The sequence below is a fragment of the Ranitomeya imitator genome, chromosome 7 (genome assembly GCF_032444005.1).
Source record: "Ranitomeya imitator isolate aRanImi1 chromosome 7, aRanImi1.pri, whole genome shotgun sequence".
NCBI classification, from domain to species: Eukaryota; Metazoa; Chordata; class Amphibia; order Anura; family Dendrobatidae; genus Ranitomeya; species Ranitomeya imitator.
In genome coordinates, this window is record NC_091288.1 from 208,370,163 (window position 1) to 208,391,432 (window position 21,270).

A 21,270-nucleotide genomic window follows, 5' to 3' on the forward strand; every position below is an offset into this window, starting at 1 on the left:
ACATGCCGAGGCCTTTAGAGTCTGAGCTGTAGCTCTTGGGTTCTTTTTTCTTGCAACTTCTCACTTAATTTATGGAGCGGAAAGTTTGTGCTTCTCTCCCGTACTCACATATGAGGTATTGTTGTGCATAACAAAATTGTGGAATCTGTTTTCTCCTACTCCACCTTGTGAAAATGAAAACTCTGAAGCTACAATATTTTATTTTCAACACCCAATGATATAAGTAATCATTGCATGGTCAGGACTTGTTCACATTTCTAGGTGCCCGTCTCATGGTAGTGTAATTCCCCTTTAAAATTCACTTGATTTCAAAAGTGGACACTTCTTACTCTTATGTTATTCCAGCTGTTCCCGCGAGTCCCCTTTAAATCCACCATACGTTTTAAAGATATGAGGCCTTTTTTATTTTGTGCTACTTTTTTTTTTTTTTACTAAAGGGGCGGAGCTCACAAGGCAGTAATGCAAAGCATCCAAAAGACACGCCCTAGAGGATCCTGTGAACCACGCCCCCTGTAAAAATTATAAAAAGGTAGCAATAAAAAGAGCCCATATCTCTGGAACCGTATGGTTGATTCAAGAAAAACTGACCAGGTCCCCTTTTAGGGAACCAAAATATAAAGACATTGGTCAATGAATTGAATTTATTCACATTTCTTATTTTTTTTTTTTCCTACACATTTAAAATTTTACAAATCACAAAAACAAAATGAATCATAAACTCACATAAAATAAGAAGAGTACAAAAAACAAACCAAAAAACGATAAAATAGCAGCAACATTGAAAGGCGGATGGAATAAATAACGATATAAATAAATAGAACATCTGAGATTAAATAGAAATATTCGTCATCTTTTACCAAAAATATATACACATCTCTCGTCGGTGTCCCTCTCCCCCCTGAGTTCTCTATGACATCACCATGTACCAAATTACAGCCTGCGGAGATGTTAGCGATGGTCTCCCGTCCAAAACTAGTGCGTGCTAGGCCCGTGATTGGTTTGCAATGGGCAACAAAAATTTTCCTTTTGATCACGAAAAAGGGCACGAAGTCGCCTGAAACGCATCGATGTCGCATATCATGTAACGGTCAACGCTGATGTCGTTTTATCCTCTGCTGAGCACCTCTTGGTGAATAAAGCAGGAGTTTGTTCACAAGTTCGTTGAGCTGGATTGCTCATGTTTTGATTGTACTTTTTTTTTTATACCATTTTTAAGGTATAAACAACATTTTAATCTCTTTTATAGCATCTTTGGGGGACATTGAGGCAATATAAAAAATGCAAGTTCAGGTGTTTTCTTCCATGTTTACCATACAGAATAAATTTATATTTTTTGATGTGGCAATGCCAATACTTTTCTTTTTTCAATTCCTTCTTTTTTAATGGCGAAGAAGGGGGTGAATAGGTATATATATATATATATATATATATATATATATATATATATATATATATACATACATACATACATATATATATATACATATATATATACACATATATAAAACATACGCGGTATATATATATATATATATATATATATATATATATATATATATATATATATATATATACACACACACATATATATACACACATATACACACACCATATATATATATTTTTTTTACTTTATTTTTTAACTATTCACTTTGGCACCGAACTATATATATGACCCATTACTAGAATGGAAAGATCCTGAAATTGCCCAGTAGAACAGTCTAGTGTCTCTGTGAATGACCCTGTGTGTACGTTGGCCTCCATTATCACAAAACGCCATGTTTTTCAGTCACACACAGCACCACTGCTGTGTGCAAAGAATGGCCGGACTGACAGGAAAGGGGACGACCTTCACTGCTGAGGTAAAATGAAAGCTGTGCTCTGATTGGTCACTCTGGTAAAAAGAAAAGCTGAGCTCTGCTAGGTTGCTATTGGCAACAAAGCCAGATCTGTTGAATAAGGCCCGACCTTGTACAAACCACAAAAAGGTGAAGAAGGGTTTTCCTGGCCCGCCATCTATAGGAGACGTGCTAAAAGCCTATATAGTGATAGGCAATACTGACCGTCAATGATGTAAATGACAGCGGCATTAAAGAAGCGCCGGGAGGAAGTGCGCCATTGATCCTGACCATCGATTTGCGTCACATGATCACTGTGCACCAATGGGTTGGCATAACAGCCAGGGGTCTGCAGAAGATCTCGCATGAACGCCGGCTCGTGGCCGACGTTCATGGGAGATGATGATTTTTGCTACCTATAGCAGTGCTGATGCACTAGTATGTAAAGCACAGGCGATTGGATGATCGCAGCTTCAAGTCTCCTAAGGGGACTATTAAAAACAGTAAAAAAAAAATAAAAATTAAGAAATTATATACCACAAAAGTTAAAATTACCTCCTTTTGCCCCACTGAAAATAAAATAATAATAACACGCATATTTGATATCGCTGCGCTCAGTAATGTCCGATCTATCAAGATAGAAAAAGAATTAATTCGATCGGTTAACGGCGCAACGTGAAAAAAAATAAATAAATCGAAACGCCAGAATTAATTTTTTTTGCAGCCCCAACACAGCAATAAAATGCAATAACAGGAGATCAAAACATCATATCTACCCCAATATGGTATCAATAAAAACGGCAGCTTGGGACGCAAAAAATAAGCCCTCACCCAGCCCCAGATCCCTGAAAAATGTCTCGGAAAATGGCGACGTAAGCCATTATTTTTTTCTTACAAATTTTGGATTTTTTTTTCTTCACCATTTAAATAAAGAAATAACCTTTACATGTTTGGTATCTGCGTACTCGTACTGACCTGGGGGATCATGTCAGGTCAATTTTATAATATATTGAACGTGGTAAATAATAAAAAACAAAAATACAATAGTGGGACTGCAGTTTTTTTTTCCCAATTTTGCCGCACTTGGAATTTTTTTTTCTGTTTTCTAGTAGACTATATGGTAAAATTCGTACAACTCGTTCCGTAAAAAACAAGCCCTTATACGGCCATATTGACGGGAAAAAAAAAAAAAAAGTTATGGCTCAGAGAAGAAGGGGAGGAAAAAACAAAAGTGCAAAAAGGGAAAAATCGCCAGGTGGTGATGGGGTTAAATACCTCGTCATGGAGCGATATAACAAGGTAAAATGATAGTCTGGGAAAGTTGGGTGATAAGAGTAATGGAGGCCATATTGGTTGTCACTTGGGTGGCATGCTTAAAGGGACACGCCAGACAAAGCTATACAAACCCTATAGAAAGCTAAAAATGGGCAAGACATTAGTAGATCACAGGAATTACCCTCAAAAATAAAATCTCCACAGGGATCTACGAAGCTGCAAGTTCGGGTTGGTCCTACAGTCTACAGCACTTTCTCCCCCTTCTGCGCATTCTTCCCCAGCAGTTGTGGAGGCCATTGTGCTGGTGATCTGCTGTGACAGGTAGATGCTTAGAAGCTGTGAGAGGTTGAACTACTGCTGCCATGTTACCCGGGCATGATGGCGGGTACAGTAAAGCATTACCAGGGACAGAGCGGGTCATTCACCGGCCCACTCCGCCAACCACTGCTCACACGCAGCTCTCTCCCGCTCCGTCGCCTCCTTGCGCGGTCTCTCTGGTGGCTTCTGCACTTCTTTCTTGCTACCTGACTCCACCTGCTTGCTGACGATTTCCGTCATGGCATCACTGAGGCTACGGATGGTGTCTGCGGGCAGCCAACTGGGGTCCAGATCTGGACAGAAAGGGTCGGGTGCTGTGACTTCAATGAGCTCTCGGTCGGTGGGGATTCGGAGGTAGTACGCGTGAAGCATCATTCTGTAGGGGTCCGTGTCGGTCTTAAAGCTATAGGTAAAGTCGCCTACGATGGGGTAACCCAGGGCGCTGCAGTGGACTCTCAGCTGGTGGGTACGGCCTGAAAGTCAAGGAAATGGTAGTTAGAATGGTAATGGCTACCCCACAAAAAAAAGCATGGTCTCAAGGCGTGAATCTACCTGTAGCCAAAGTGGCTGATAAAACAAAGCACCTTGCTCCTGACCATCCAGATGCACAGCATGGCAGCATCAACTAGCTCCTGACCATCCGGCTGCAGAGCGTGGCAGCATCAACTCGCTCCTGACCATCCGGCTCCAGCATCAACTCGCTCCTGAACATCCGGCTGCACAGCGTGGCAGCATCAACTAGCTCCTGACCATCCGGCTGCACAGCGTGGCAGCATCAACTAGCTCCTGACCATCCGGCTGCACAGCGTGGCAGCATCAACTAGCTCCTGACCATCCGGCTGCACAGCGTGGCAGGGTCAACTAGCTCCTGACCATCCGGCTGCACAGCGTGGCAGCATCAACTAGCTCCTGACCATTCGGCTGCACAGCGTGGCAGCATCAACTAGCTCCTGACCATCCGGCTGCACAGCGTGGCAGCATCAACTAGCTCCTGACCATCCGGCTGCACAGCGTGGCAGCATCAACTAGCTCCTGACCATCCGGCTGCACAGCGTGGCAGCATCAACTAGCTCCTGACCATCCGGCTGCACAGCGTGGCAGCATCAACTAGCTCCTGACCATCCGGCTGCACAGCATGGCAGCATCAACTCGCTCCTGACCATCCAGATGCACAGCATGGCAGCATCAACTAGCTCCTGACCATCCGGCTGCACAGCATGGCAGCATCAACTAGCTCCTGACCATCCAGGTGCACAGCATGGCAGCATCAACTAGCTCCTGACCATCCGGCTGCACAGCGTGGCAGTATCAACTAGCTTCTGACCATCCGGCTGCACATCGTGGCAGCATCAACTCGCTCCTGACCATCCAGCTGCACAGCATGGCAGTATAAACTAGCTCCTGACCATCCGGCTGCACAGCATGGCAGCATCAACTAGCTTCTGACCATCCTGATGCACAGCATGGCAGCATCAACTCGCTCCTGACCATCCGGCTGCACAGCGTGGCAGCATCAACTAGCTCCTGACCATCCTGATGCACAGCATGGCAGCATCAACTAGCTCCTAACCATCCAGCTGCACAGCATGGCAGCATCAACTAGCTCCTGACCATCCTGATGCACAGTGTGGCAGCATCAACTAGCTCCTGACTATCCGGCTGCACAGCATGGCAGGATCAACTAGCTCCTGACCATCCAGCTGCCCATTGTGGCAGCATCAACTAGCTCCTGACCATCCGGCTGCACAGCATGGCAGCGTCAACTAGCTCCTGACCATCCAGCTGCACAGCATGGCAGCATCAACTCGCTCCTGACCATCCGGCTGCACAGCGTGGCAGCATCAACTCGCTCCTGACCATCGGGCTGCACAGCGTGGCAGCATCAACTAGCTCCTGACCATCCGGCTGCACAGCATGGAAGCATCAACTCGCTCCTGAAGATCCGGCTGCACAGCGTGGCAGCATCAACTAGCTCCTGACCATCCGGCTGCAGAGCGTGGCAGCATCAACTCGCTCCTGACCATCCGGCTCCAGCATCAACTCGCTCCTGAACATCCGGCTGCACAGCGTGGCAGCATCAACTAGCTCCTGACCATCCGGCTGCACAGCGTGGCAGCATCAACTAGCTCCTGACCATCCGGCTGCACAGCATGGCAGCATCAACTAGCTCCTGACCATCCGGCTGCACAGCGTGGCAGCATCAACTAGCTCCTGACCATCCGGCTGCACAGCGTGGCAGCATCAACTAGCTCCTGACCATTCGGCTGCACAGCGTGGCAGCATCAACTAGCTCCTGACCATCCGGCTGCACAGCGTGGCAGCATCAACTAGCTCCTGACCATCCGGCTGCACAGCGTGGCAGCATCAACTAGCTCCTGACCATCCGGCTGCACAGCGTGGCAGCATCAACTAGCTCCTGACCATCCGGCTGCACAGCGTGGCAGCATCAACTAGCTCCTGACCATCCGGCTGCACAGCATGGCAGCATCAACTCGCTCCTGACCATCCAGATGCACAGCATGGCAGCATCAACTAGCTCCTGACCATCCGGCTGCACAGCATGGAAGCATCAACTAGCTCCTGACCATCCAGGTGCACAGCATGGCAGCATCAACTAGCTCCTGACCATCCGGCTGCACAGCATGGCAGTATCAACTAGCTTCTGACCATCCGGCTGCACATCGTGGCAGCATCAACTCGCTCCTGACCATCCAGCTGCACAGCATGGCAGTATAAACTAGCTCCTGACCATCCGGCTGCACAGCATGGCAGCATCAACTAGCTTCTGACCATCCTGATGCACAGCATGGCAGCATCAACTCGCTCCTGACCATCCGGCTGCACAGCGTGGCAGCATCAACTAGCTCCTGACCATCCTGATGCACAGCATGGCAGCATCAACTAGCTCCTAACCATCCAGCTGCACAGCATGGAAGCATCAACTAGCTCCTGACCATCCTGATGCACAGTGTGGCAGCATCAACTAGCTCCTGACTATCCGGCTGCACAGCATGGCAGGATCAACTAGCTCCTGACCATCCAGCTGCCCATTGTGGCAGCATCAACTAGCTCCTGACCATCCGGCTGCACAGCATGGCAGCGTCAACTAGCTCCTGACCATCCAGCTGCACAGCATGGCAGCATCAACTCGCTCCTGACCATCCGGCTGCACAGCGTGGCAGCATCAACTCGCTCCTGACCATCGGGCTGCACAGCGTGGCAGCATCAACTAGCTCCTGACCATCCGGCTGCACAGCATGGAAGCATCAACTCGCTCCTGACCATCCGGCTGCACAGCGTGGCAGCATCAACTAGCTCCTGACCATCCAGCTGCACAGCGTGGCAGCATCAACTCGCTCCTGACCATCGGGCTGCACAGCGTGGCAGCATCAACTCGCTCCTGACCATCCGGCTGCACAGCGTGGCTGCATCAACTCGCTCCTGACCATCCGGCTGCACAGCATAGAAGCATCAACTTGCTCCTGACCATCCGGCTGCACAGCATGGAAGCATCAACTCGCTCCTGACCATCCGGCTGCACAGCATGGAAGCATCAACTCGCTCCTGACCAACCACCTGCACAGCATGGCAGCATCAACTCGCTCCTGACCAACCAGCTGCACAGCATGGCAGCATCAACTCGCTCCTGACCATCCGGCTGCACAGCGTGGCAGCATCAACTAGCTCCTGACCATCCGGCTGCACAGCGTGGCAGCATCAACTAGCTCCTGACCATCCAGCTGCACAGCATGGCAGCATCAACTCGCTCCTGACCATCCGGCTGCACAGCATGACAGCATCAACTAGCTCCTAACCATCCTGCTGCACAGCGTGGCAGCATCAACTAGCTCCTGACCATCCTGATGCACAGTGTGGCAGCATCAACTAGCTCCTGATTATCCGGCTGCACAGCATGGCAGCATCAACTAGCTCCTGACCATCCAGCTGCCCATTGTGGCAACATCAACTAGCTCCTGACCATCCGGCTGCACAGCATGGCAGCGTCAACTAGCTTCTGACCATCCAGCTGCACAGCATAGCAACGTCAACTCACTCCTGACCATCCGGCTGCATAGCGTGGCAGCATCAACTCGCTCCTGACCATCCAGCTGCACAGCATGGCAGCATCAACTAGCTCCTGACCATCCAGCTGCACAGCGTGGCAGCATCAACTAGCTCCTGACCATCCAGCTGCACAGCGTGGCTGCATCAACTAGCTCCTGACCATCCGGCTGCACAGCATGGAAGCATCAACTCACTCCTGACCATCCGGCTGCACAGCATGGAAGCATCAATTCACTCCTGACCATCCGGCTGCACAGCATGGAAGCATCAACTCGCTCCTGACCATCCGGCTGCACAGCATGGAAGCATCAACTCACTCCTGACCAACCAGCTGCACAGCATGGCAGCATCAACTCGCTCCTGACCATCCGGCTGCACATCGTGGCAGCATCAACTCGCTCCTGACCAACCAGCTGCACAGCATGGAAGCATCAACTAGCTCCTGACCATCCGGCTGCACAGCATGGCAGCATCAACTAGCTCAACTAGCTCCTGACCATCCGGCTGCACAGCATGGCAGCATCAACTTGCACATGACAATCTGGCTGCACAGAATGGCAGCATCAACTCGCTCCTGACCATCTGGCACAAGCATGGCCGCATCAACTTGAACAGAGCAGTGCTGTAGAGCCTTATTCTCATGACTGGTGTTGGTCAGGTCTCCAGCAATCATTAAAGGGGTTTATCCAGAGCCACTGACATTAAAGGGTCCTGTGCAGTCTCCACGTGGTTATTATTGTCATGTGATGTGACGTCACTGGGTTTAGTGGCTCTGAGCGTCTCCTGCAGACACCCGGAGTAAAGCTGCTTAGCTCACTGATTGGCTGCAGCGCTGTTAATATGACACCGGCTGTGCACTCAGTTCCAGACCTGGAAACAGCGAGTAAAGTATAGTGGTGTTTCCATGCACACTCGCCGAGACGCTTGCATGCTCAGCACTGGAAGCGAGTGGCATCGTAATAACATTTGCGCCGGAAGCAAGTGGCTCTGATTTGTGCTGAAAAACCCCTTTAAATTAAGGAGCGTTTTAGCAATTCCAATACGGGAAAACCCCTTTAAAGACCCCTTTGCTACCCACCTGTCAGAGGCTGTAATAAGACTTTAGTCACCGGGTCTCCTTTGTATAGTCCACGCTGTAGCACGAGGAGGTCCGTCTGACAAGGTTTGGAATTCTTGCACCCTGGGGAAGACAGGACAATTCACTAACTGGCTATAAATAGGTGGACAGCCCCTTTAAGGAATCCCATTTTAATGATGTCATTAAGGTTATATTGCGCACTAACGTGATAACAGCAGAATAAACCCGATGTATTCTCTTCAACCAACTTTACTGACAAAGTCACGGACAATCAGTACTCACCCTCCGTCCCCTCTACGCACATCATGTGTGTGAGTCCGTCCTGCGTGTTCTTGCCTATGGCCAGGGTGATGGTCATGCGACTTTCTGCTACGAAGCCCCTGACCTGAACAGAAGAGGCGGCGTGAGCCGGTGTGAATACATACGCAATGGAAAAGGATGCGAGGAGAGTTCATCCTCACCAGGGCCAGGTACGCCTTGGTGACCGTCCGCTCTTTGAAGCACTTGTACGCCCGCCCCGCGGCTTCCTTGTTGAGGGCGACACATAGGGCTCCGCTGGTCGAAAAGTCGAGCTGATGGCAGAACCTGCGAGACCATGAGATACGATAAACCTATACGGACCCAATAATGAGGCGGACTCTCTGGACTAGAACTCACCTGAACCCGTAGTAGGTGTCGGGGTCGGCGAGCTCGGGGAAGCAGTGCTTGAGCTGTCGCTGCACCGTCAGCTTCTCGTACCACATCTTACTGTCTATGCGGATGTCCCAGTGCTTGTTCACCACCAGGAAGTCGGAGCTCTGGTGCAGGAGGGACAACGTCTCTATACTGCCCGGCTCCATGGACACGAAGGGACCCGCTGGGGGGATAGCAACACAAGACAGGAGGGGATGAGAAATACCTTCAGAGAGTGCACACGTTATATATACAGCTACGGCCAGAAGTCTGGACACTTGTTCACACAATGGTTCTCCTTGTTCTTTTTGCATTGTGCACATTGTAAATTCAGACTGAAGGCAGCAAAATCACACAAGGAACAAAAATGTAAAAGAAACACATGCGAACCATGCTTTGCACACCATTGGCGTTCTCTCCGGCAGCTTCATCAGGTCGTCACCTAGAATGGCTTCCGACAGTCTTCTTGGGGTCCCCAGAAGTGCATGAGGTTGCGCCTCCACCTTGCATCCAAACTCATCCCAAACCATCTCAGTAGGGTTGAGGATGGATCATTTTGGAGGCCATGTCATCTGACGCAGGATCCATCCCTCTTCTTCTTCTTGGTCACATTGTACTTACATATCCCGGGAGTGTTTTGGTCATTGTTCTGTAAGAACACAAGTGATGATCCCACTAAGCAAAAACCAGACAACATGGCGGTCGGTTGAGGTAATGTCTGTGCGTCATTTATAAGGGCTGTTATCTGAAGGCCTTCACATTTTCGTTTTCTGAGGCTGGTAACTCTGACGTACTTATCCTCTGCAGCAGAGGTAATGCTTGGTCTTCCATTCCTGGGCGAGTCTTCAGAACAGCCAGTTTCATCAAAGAGACTGATGATTTTCATGACTTCGATGTTTTAGCAATTTTCTGGATTGACTGATCTTCATCATGTCTTATAATGATTGACTGTTGTTTCTCTTTACTTAGTTGAGTGGATTTTGCCATATTCTCACTTAGAACAGTTGTGGAATAAGGCTCAGCACTGTATGGAGCCGTGTACCAACACTACACCTGCCAAACTCAACAGTCGCCGCTTCCCCAAATAAGCTCTGGATGAGGCATAAAGGTTATTTGGAAGTCAATCCAGGGGACCACATGATGAAGCTGCTCGGTGTGTTTCACATGTTTCTTTACTCCTTGTCTCTTGCTGATTTTGCTGCCTTCAGCCTTAATCTACAATGTGCACATTCCAATAAGAACAAGGAATATACAGGCGGATATTACATACACAGCACACATGTATATAATATACACCACCTACATTATACACATTGCATACACTGTACATATATACACACATTACACATATAGAAGCACACACACATTACGCAGTATTACATACACATATCACATACACCACTCAGTATTACCCACACATTACATACACACAGTATTACACAGTATCAGACACATTAGTGTTACACACACATTACACAGTATCATACACACAGTACATCACACACATTATTATACACACAGTACATTACACACATAGTACTATATACACACAGTACATTACACCGTGTTACACACACATAGTACTATATACACAGTACATTACACCGTGTTACACACACATAGTACTATATACACACAGTACATTACACCGTGTTACACACACATAGTACTATATACACACAGTACATCACACACATAGTACTATATACACATAGTACATCACACACATAGTACTATATACACACAGTACATTACACCGTGTTACACACACATAGTACTATATACACACAGTACATCACACACATAGTACTATATACACATAGTACATCACACACATAGTACTATATACACACAGTACATTACACCGTGTTACACACACATAGTACTATATACACACAGTACATCACACACATTATTATACACACAGTACATCACACACATAGTACTATATACACACAGTACATTACACCGTGTTACACACACATAGTACTATATACACACAGTACATCACACACATTATACACACAGTACATCACACACATAGTACTATATACACACAGTACATTACACACATAGTAGTATATACACACACATAGTACTATATACACACAGTACATTACACCGTGTTACACACACATAGTACTATATACACACAGTACATTACACCGCGTTACACACACATAGTACTATATACACACAGTACATCACACACATAGTACTATATACACACAGTACATCACACACATAGTACTATATACACACAGTACATTACACCGTGTTACACACACATAGTACTATATACACACAGTACATCACACACATTATTATACACACAGTACATCACACACATAGTACTATATACACACAGTACATTACACACATAGTAGTATATACACACACATAGTACTATATACACACAGTACATTACACCGTGTTACACACACATAGTACTATATACACACAGTACATTACACCGTGTTACACACACAGTACATCACACACATTATTATACACACAGTACATCACACACATTATTATACACACAGTACATCACACACATAGTACTATATACACACAGTACATTACACATATAGTACTATATACACACAGTACATTACACCGTGTTACACACACATAGTACTATATACACACAGTACATCACACACATAGTACTATATACACACAGTACATCACACACATTATTATACACACAGTACATCACACACATAGTACTATATACACACAGTACATTACACACATAGTACTATATACACACAGTACATCACACACATAGTACTATATACACACAGTACATTACACCGTGTTACACACACATAGTACTATATACACACAGTACATCACACACATTATACATACAGTACATCACACACATAGTACTATATACACACAGTACATTACACCGTGTTACACACACAGTACATCACACACATTATTATACACACAGTACATCACACACATTATTATACACACAGTACATCACACACATTATTATACACACAGTACATCACACACATTATTATACACACAGTACATCACACACATAGTACTATATACACACAGTACATTACACACATTATTATACACACAGTACATCACACACATAGTACTATATACACACAGTACATCACACACATTATTATACACACAGTACATCACACACATAGTACTATATACACACAGTACATTACACATATAGTACTATATACACACAGTACATTACACCGTGTTACACACACATAGTACTATATACACACAGTACATTACACACATAGTAGTATATACACACACATAGTACTATATACACACAGTACATTACACCGTGTTACACACACAGTACATCACACACATTATTATACACACAGTACATCACACACATTATTATACACACAGTACATCACACACATAGTACTATATACACACAGTACATTACACACATAGTACTATATACACACAGTACATTACACCGTGTTACACACACATAGTACTATATACACACAGTACATCACACACATAGTACTATATACACACAGTACATCACACACATAGTACTATATACACACAGTACATTACACATATAGTACTATATACACACAGTACATTACACCGTGTTACACACACATAGTACTATATACACACAGTACATCACACACATAGTACTATATACACACAGTACATCACACACATTATTATACACACAGTACATCACACACATAGTACTATATACACACAGTACATTACACACATAGTACTATATACACACAGTACATCACACACATAGTACTATATACACACAGTACATTACACCGTGTTACACACACATAGTACTATATACACACAGTACATTACACCGTGTTACACACACATAGTACTATATACACACAGTACATCACACACATTATACATACAGTACATCACACACATAGTACTATATACACACAGTACATTACACACATAGTAGTATATACACACACATAGTACTATATACACACAGTACATTACACCGTGTTACACACACATAGTACTATATACACACAGTACATTACACCGTGTTACACACACAGTACATCACACACATTATTATACACACAGTACATCACACACATTATTATACACACAGTACATCACACACATAGTACTATATACACACAGTACATTACACCGTGTTACACACACATAGTACTATATACACACAGTACATCACACACATTATTATACACACAGTACATTACACCGTGTTACACACACATAGTACTATATACACACAGTACATTACACACATAGTACTATATACACACAGTACATCACACACATTACACAGTATCACACACACAGTACATCACACACATAGTACTATATACACACAGTACATTACACACATAGTACTATATACACACAGTACATTACACACATAGTACTATACACACAGTACATTACACCGTGTTACACACACATAGTACTATATACACACAGTACATTACACACATTATTATACACACAGTACATCACACACATAGTACTATATACACACAGTACATCACACACATAGTACTATATACACACAGTACATTACACCGTGTTACACACACATAGTACTATATACACACAGTACATCACACACATTATTATACACACAGTACATCACACACATAGTACTATATACACACAGTACATTACACACATAGTAGTATATACACACACATAGTACTATATACACACAGTACATTACACCGTGTTACACACACATAGTACTATATACACACAGTACATTACACCGTGTTACACACACAGTACATCACACACATTATTATACACACAGTACATCACACACATTATTATACACACAGTACATCACACACATAGTACTATATACACACAGTACATTACACATATAGTACTATATACACACAGTACATTACACCGTGTTACACACACATAGTACTATATACACACAGTACATCACACACATAGTACTATATACACACAGTACATCACACACATTATTATACACACAGTACATCACACACATAGTACTATATACACACAGTACATTACACACATAGTACTATATACACACAGTACATCACACACATAGTACTATATACACACAGTACATTACACCGTGTTACACACACATAGTACTATATACACACAGTACATCACACACATTATACATACAGTACATCACACACATAGTACTATATACACACAGTACATTACACCGTGTTACACACACAGTACATCACACACATTATTATACACACAGTACATCACACACATTATTATACACACAGTACATCACACACATTATTATACACACAGTACATCACACACATTATTATACACACAGTACATCACACACATAGTACTATATACACACAGTACATTACACACATTATTATACACACAGTACATCACACACATAGTACTATATACACACAGTACATCACACACATTATTATACACACAGTACATCACACACATAGTACTATATACACACAGTACATTACACATATAGTACTATATACACACAGTACATTACACCGTGTTACACACACATAGTACTATATACACACAGTACATTACACACATAGTACTATATACACACAGTACATTACACACATAGTAGTATATACACACACATAGTACTATATACACACAGTACATTACACCGTGTTACACACAGTACATCACACACATTATTATACACACAGTACATCACACACATTATTATACACACAGTACATCACACACATAGTACTATATACACACAGTACATTACACACATAGTACTATATACACACAGTACATTACACCGTGTTACACACACATAGTACTATATACACACAGTACATCACACACATAGTACTATATACACACAGTACATCACACACATTATTATACACACAGTACATCACACACATAGTACTATATACACACAGTACATTACACATATAGTACTATATACACACAGTACATTACACCGTGTTACACACACATAGTACTATATACACACAGTACATCACACACATAGTACTATATACACACAGTACATCACACACATAGTACTATATACACACAGTACATTACACCGTGTTACACACACATAGTACTATATACACACAGTACATCACACACATTATTATACACACAGTACATCACACACATAGTACTATATACACACAGTACATTACACCGTGTTACACACACATAGTACTATATACACACAGTACATCACACACATTACACAGTATCACACACACAGTACATCACACACATAGTACTATATACACACAGTACATTACACACATAGTACTATATACACACAGTACATCACACACATAGTACTATATACACACAGTACATTACACCGTGTTACACACACATAGTACAATATACACACAGTACATCACACACATTACACAGTATCACACACACATAGTACAATATACACACAGTACATCACACACATTACACAGTATCACACACACAGTACATCACACACATAGTACTATATACACACAGTACATCACACACATAGTACTATATACACACAGTACATCACACACATAGTACAATATACACACAGTACATCACACACATTACACAGTATCACACACACAGTACGTTACACACCGACGTCCGCTCCGTCTTCCTCCCTCCCGTCTTCTGCCCTCCCCGCTCTACTCTACACCACGCCGGGTGCGTTCTAGCCAATCCCAGGCATGCTCTCCCCTCCGCAGCCAATCAGACGCCAGAAGCCTGCTGGTCATGTGACTGCCAGAATGCGCTAACCCGGAAGTGGATGTTTGGCGGGAATGTCGGCGGCGTCTGTGTGAGGGACATGGACGAGTACGACCTGTACGGGATAGAGGATGACTACGAGGAGCAGTTCGCCTCCGAGCTGGAGGTCCTGGCCGAGCTGGACGGTGAGGGGCCGCTGTAGTTCTGCGGCTGCTGTGTGGGCACGCTGGGAGCTGTAGTTCTGCGGCTGCTGTGTGGGCACGCTGGGAGCGGTAGTTCTGCGGCTGCTGTGTGGGCACGCTGGGAGCTGTAGTTCTGCGGCTGCTGTGTGGGCACGCTGGGAGCTGTAGTTCTGCGGCTGCTGTGGGCACGCTGGGAGCTGTAGTTCTGCGGCTGCTGTGGGCACGCTGGGAGCTGTAGTTCTGCGGCTGCTGTGTGGGCACGCTGGGAGCTGTAGTTCTGCGGCTGCTGTGTGGGCACGCTGGGAGCTGTAGTTCTGCGGCTGCTGTGTGGGCACGCTGGGAGCTGTAGTTCTGCGGCTGCTGTGTGGGCACGCTGGGAGCTGTAGTTCTGCGGCTGCTGTGTGGGCACGCTGGGAGCTGTAGTTCTGCGGCTGCTGTGTGGGCACGCTGGGAGCTGTAGTTCTGCGGCTGCTGTGTGGGCACGCTGGGAGCTGTAGTTCTGCGGCTGCTGTGTGGGCACGCTGGGAGCTGTAGTTCTGCGGCTGCTGTGTGGGCACGCTGGGAGCTGTAGTTCTGCGGCTGCTGTGTGGGCACGCTGGGAGCTGTAGTTCTGCGGCTGCTGTGTGGGCACGCTGGGAGCTGTAGTTCTGCGGCTGCTGTGTGGGCACGCTGGGAGCTGTAGTTCTGCGGCTGCTGTGTGGGCACGCTGGGAGCTGTAGTTCTGCGGCTGCTGTGTGGGCACGCTGGGAGCTGTAGTTCTGCGGCTGCTGTGTGGGCACGCTGGGAGCTGTAGTTCTGCGGCTGCTGTGTGGGCACGCTGGGAGCTGTAGTTCTGCGGCTGCTGTGTGGGCACGCTGGGAGCTGTAGTTCTGCGGCTGCTGTGTGGGCACGCTGGGAGCGGTAGTTCTGCGGCTGCTGTGTGGGCACGCTGGGAGCGGTAGTTCTGCGGCTGCTGTGTGGGCACGCTGGGAGCGGTAGTTCTGCGGCTGCTGTGTGGGCACGCTGGGAGCGGTAGTTCTGCGGCTGCTGTGTGGGCACGCTGGGAGCGGTAGTTCTGCGGCTGCTGTGTGGGCACGCTGGGAGCGGTAGTTCTGCGGCTGCTGTGTGGGCACGCTGGGAGCGGTAGTTCTGCGGCTGCTGTGTGGGCACGCTGGGAGCGGTAGTTCTGCGGCTGCTGTGTGGGCACGCTGGGAGCGGTAGTTCTGCGGCTGCTGTGTGGGCACGCTGGGAGCGGTAGTTCTGCGGCTGCTGTGTGGGCACGCTGGGAGCGGTAGTTCTGCGGCTGCTGTGTGGGCACGCTGGGAGCGGTAGTTCTGCGGCTGCTGTGTGGGCACGCTGGGAGCGGTAGTTCTGCGGCTGCTGTGTGGGCACGCTGGGAGCGGTAGTTCTGCGGCTGCTGTGTGGGCACGCTGGGAGCGGTAGTTCTGCGGCTGCTGTGTGGGCACGCTGGGAGCGGTAGTTCTGCGGCTGCTGTGTGGGCACGCTGGGAGCGGTAGTTCTGCGGCTGCTGTGTGGGCACGCTGGGAGCGGTAGTTCTGCGGCTGCTGTGTGGGCACGCTGGGAGCGGTAGTTCTGCGGCTGCTGTGTGGGCACGCTGGGAGCGGTAGTTCTGCGGCTGCTGTGTGGGCACGCTGGGAGCGGTAGTTCTGCGGCTGCTGTGTGGGCACGCTGGGAGCGGTAGTTCTGCGGCTGCTGTGTGGGCACGCTGGGAGCGGTAGTTCTGCGGCTGCTGTGTGGGCACGCTGGGAGCGGTAGTTCTGCGGCTGCTGTGTGGGCACGCTGGGAGCGGTAGTTCTGCGGCTGCTGTGTGGGCACGCTGGGAGCGGTAGTTCTGCGGCTGCTGTGTGGGCACGCTGGGAGCGGTAGTTCTGCGGCTGCTGTGTGGGCACGCTGGGAGCGGTAGTTCTGCGGCTGCTGATGGTGCATGTTTCTGTTCCCTGACTGGCAGCAGCGGTCTTGTACATGCCGGTGACATCCATGTGACTCGTTATTTTGCTGTGTTGACAGAAGACCCTCCGCCTTCCCGACCTGCAGCAAAAGCATCGCAGCTCCGCCACAAGCCGTCGTTCGAAGAGGCGATCACCTCCGCCGATCACACAGGAGCCAGCGCCCGCAGCGTTAATGGCGCCCGCCCAGCCGAGGAGCGTAAGAAGCGAGAAGCCGCCGTCCTTCACCTGTCAGACGAGGACGGGGCGTCCGACAGCCTCTACGAGCTGCCGCTCAGTACGTCACAAACATCCGCCACCGCTCACCCTTCACGTGGATTCTGTGCTGAAATCCATCCACAGTCTGCACGTAATCGCAGGAAGTAGATTTCTGCAACTCCGTGTGAAAAGTCAGATCAGATCTGGCGTAAACGCATTTGTTTGGGGCTAAAATATAACTCTTACTATCGGGTTTCACTTAAGATTTGTCTCCGTTCTGCCTCTAGAAGTTTTTTTTGTTTCCTATTCATGGTCATAAATCAGCTGAGAGGAGCTCAGGAAAGAAACCTATCAGAAGGAGCTCACTGATGGATCCTCAGTTAACTTATTCAGCAGCCTGCAGTACACAGCACAGAGCAGGCAGAAGGCAAGCGTTTTACTGAAATCCAGTTACAGTATATACTCGAGTATAAGCCGACCCCCCTCCCTCCCCCTCCTCTAATTTTGCCACAAAAAAACTGGGAAAACGTAATGACTCGAGTATAAGCCTAGGGTGGGAAATGCAGCAGCTATCGGTAAATTTCAAAAGTAAAAATAAATACCAATAAAAGTAAAATTAATTGAGACATCAGTAGGTTCAGTGTTTTTGAATATCCATATTGAATCATGAGCCCCATATAATGCTCCATACAGTTCATGATGGGCCCCATAAGATGCTCCATATTAAAATATGCCCCATATAATGCTGCACAAAGGTTAATAATGGCCCCATAAGATGCTCCATAGAAACATTTGCCCCATATAATGCTGCACATACGTTGATTATGGCTCCATAAGATGCTCCATAGAGATATTTGCCCTATACAGTTATGCACAAATGTTAATTGTGGCCCCATAAGATGCTCCATAAAAATATTTTCCCCATATAATCCTGCACAAACGTTAATTATGGCCCCATAGACGCTCCATACAGACACTTGCCCCATTTGCTGTTGCTGCGATAAAAAAAAAAAAAATCACGTACTCGGCGCTCAGGCCCCCGGCACTTTAAATATTCACCTGCTCCTCTTTCCGGCCGCTGCTCCGTCTTCAGCACTGATGTTCAGGCAGAGGGCGCGCACTAACCACGTCACCGCACCCTCTGACCTGAGCGTCACTGCAGAAGACGCTGAAGAAGGAGCGGTGGCTGGAACGAGGAGAGGTGAATATCGCGCAGCCCTCCCCCTCCCCATTATAATCACCTGCTCCTGGCTCGGTCCATGCAGGTCCCTGGTTCCCCGGCGCTGCAGCTTCTTCTTGTATTCTTCACCGCACCCTCTGACCTGAGCGTCACTGCAGAAGACGCTGAAGATGGAGCGGTGGCTGGAATGAGGAGAGGTGAATATCGCGAAACCCTCCCCTCCCCGTTATACTCACCTGCTCCTGGCACGGTCCATGCAGGTCCCTGGTTCCCCGGCGCTGCAGCTTCTTCCTGTATTGAGCGGTCACATGGTACCGCTCATTACAGTAATGAATATGCTGCTCCACCCCTATGGGAGGTGGAGCCGCATATTCATTACTGTAAAGAGCGGTACCATGTGACCGCTCAATACAGGAAGAAGCTGCAGCGCCGGGAGAACCAGGGACCTGCAGGGACCGTGCCAGGAGCAGGTGAGTATTATTAGCCCAAAAATGGGCTGAAAATCTCGGCTTATACTCGAGTATATACGGTAGTCAAAAATACAGCGGATGTTTTATATTCTATGAACAGTCCCCAAAGGAAAATGTATTAACGGTTTGATAAAATACAATTTATTTAATTAAAAAAAAAAAAAAAAGGCATATTAAAATATCAATTAGCCAGTAGCACATAATATATAGGGAAAGGTATGAACATATAAACTAGAAACCCTGAGTGGAGTATTCATCAAATAAGTAAAATTCCTTTTGGACATTTAGGTGTTAACACTTATATGACATAGAGCCTTTTGGATAGTGTAGGTTTCATCATTTGATGAATTATTTATGTGCTGCCATCTAGTGGCTAATTGGTATATTTATATTTTAATACATTTTGTATTAATCCTATTACTTGTTCAGTTGCACATCTTATCTGCTCCGCTGCTCTCATGATGCAGAACCATATATACCAGTCCTATAGTGTTTGATACATACCGTATTTACTATGGCTAAATTGCATACTTAAATTCACAATTATTATTCACAATTATTATTGTCTATGTACTTGGGCTGACTGTTAATATCGGTTTACCCCCAAAAGAATCGCACTCACCAGACCCCCAAACAATTACGGTAGAGATGACCAGTGGATGAGCTCCCACACATAATTCTGTCAGGTCCGCTTGGTGACCAGAAACTGAGCGCTCAGGATCGGAATGATACTGGTACCCAATCTGCAGTTGCACTCTCCGACTAATTGTTTGGTGTCTGCCTTTGGTGAAGGGTCCTGCTGTATTCTTTAACTTTTTTAGCTGCCTGGACACTTTCTTATTGAACCACAACTAGGGTTTGTTTTTGGGGTAGTGCTTGTATGTTCAGCATACTTCAAGAAATCGGAAAAATCATGCTAGGGCTTATTTTGGGGCGAAACACTGTATATTTCTGCTGTGCTCCACGTATTATATTGGTATTCTGTCCAGAAAATCCTCTCTGAGACAAACCCCTCAGCAGAAGAGATCTCGGAAATGGTTGGGAATATAAGCAAAAATTAATTTTCTATTCCTTTCGCCTTCATCCTTTCTTTCGCCTTCATCCTTTCTGTCGCCTTCATCCTTTCTATAGCGCCCAAAGCAAAGCGCCCAAAAATGGAAGCTGTTAAGAAGCTAGACTTTGGAGCGACAAATCGATCTGATCCTAGCCCAGAAATAAGTGATGACATCACTCCTCCTCCATCACCCGATCTTACACAGAAAAAGCAGGAAAGGTACAAAGATTCC

General features: G+C 46.4%; 2 protein-coding genes across 5 annotated transcripts in view; one reads left to right on the top strand and one right to left on the bottom strand.

Annotated features, from left to right (window-relative positions):
* Positions 1–1,641: 1,641 nt before the first annotated feature.
* Positions 1,642–15,977, bottom strand: RPUSD1 (RNA pseudouridine synthase domain containing 1). Its single transcript, XM_069734623.1, has 6 exons — positions 15,901–15,977; positions 9,232–9,430; positions 9,036–9,159; positions 8,857–8,959; positions 8,575–8,676; positions 1,642–3,904 (listed from the first exon to the last, which is right to left on the bottom strand). The coding sequence occupies exons 2-6, from the start codon at positions 9,411–9,413 to the stop codon at positions 3,531–3,533; spliced, it is 885 nt and encodes a 294-aa protein (XP_069590724.1). The 5' UTR covers positions 9,414–9,430; positions 15,901–15,977; the 3' UTR covers positions 1,642–3,530.
* A 78-nt stretch (positions 15,978–16,055) lies between these two features.
* Positions 16,056–21,270, top strand: part of CHTF18 (chromosome transmission fidelity factor 18) — a 33,842-nt gene continuing 28,627 nt past the window's right edge. For 2 of the 4 annotated variants that reach the window (XM_069734624.1, XM_069734625.1), the window contains exons 1-3: positions 16,056–16,193; positions 18,198–18,413; positions 21,116–21,257. In XM_069734624.1, coding sequence (XP_069590725.1) covers positions 16,070–16,193; positions 18,198–18,413; positions 21,116–21,257 — 482 coding nt within the window. In that variant the 5' untranslated portion in view covers positions 16,056–16,069. The remainder of the gene's footprint in view (positions 16,194–18,197; positions 18,414–21,115; positions 21,258–21,270) is intronic. The other 2 variants (XM_069734626.1, XM_069734627.1) reach the window with 1 other exon arrangement.

Coding starts and splice junctions, on each gene's coding strand:
- RPUSD1 (XM_069734623.1), bottom strand. CDS start 9,413: ATGGAGCCGGGCAGTATAGAGACGTTGTCCCTCCTGCACCAGAGCTCC. Junction 8,960..9,035: donor CCAAGGCGTACCTGGCCCTG/GTGAGGATGAAC, acceptor TCTTCTGTTCAG/GTCAGGGGCTTCGTAGCAGA. Junction 8,677..8,856: donor GTGCGTAGAGGGGACGGAGG/GTGAGTACTGAT, acceptor TGTCTTCCCCAG/GGTGCAAGAATTCCAAACCT.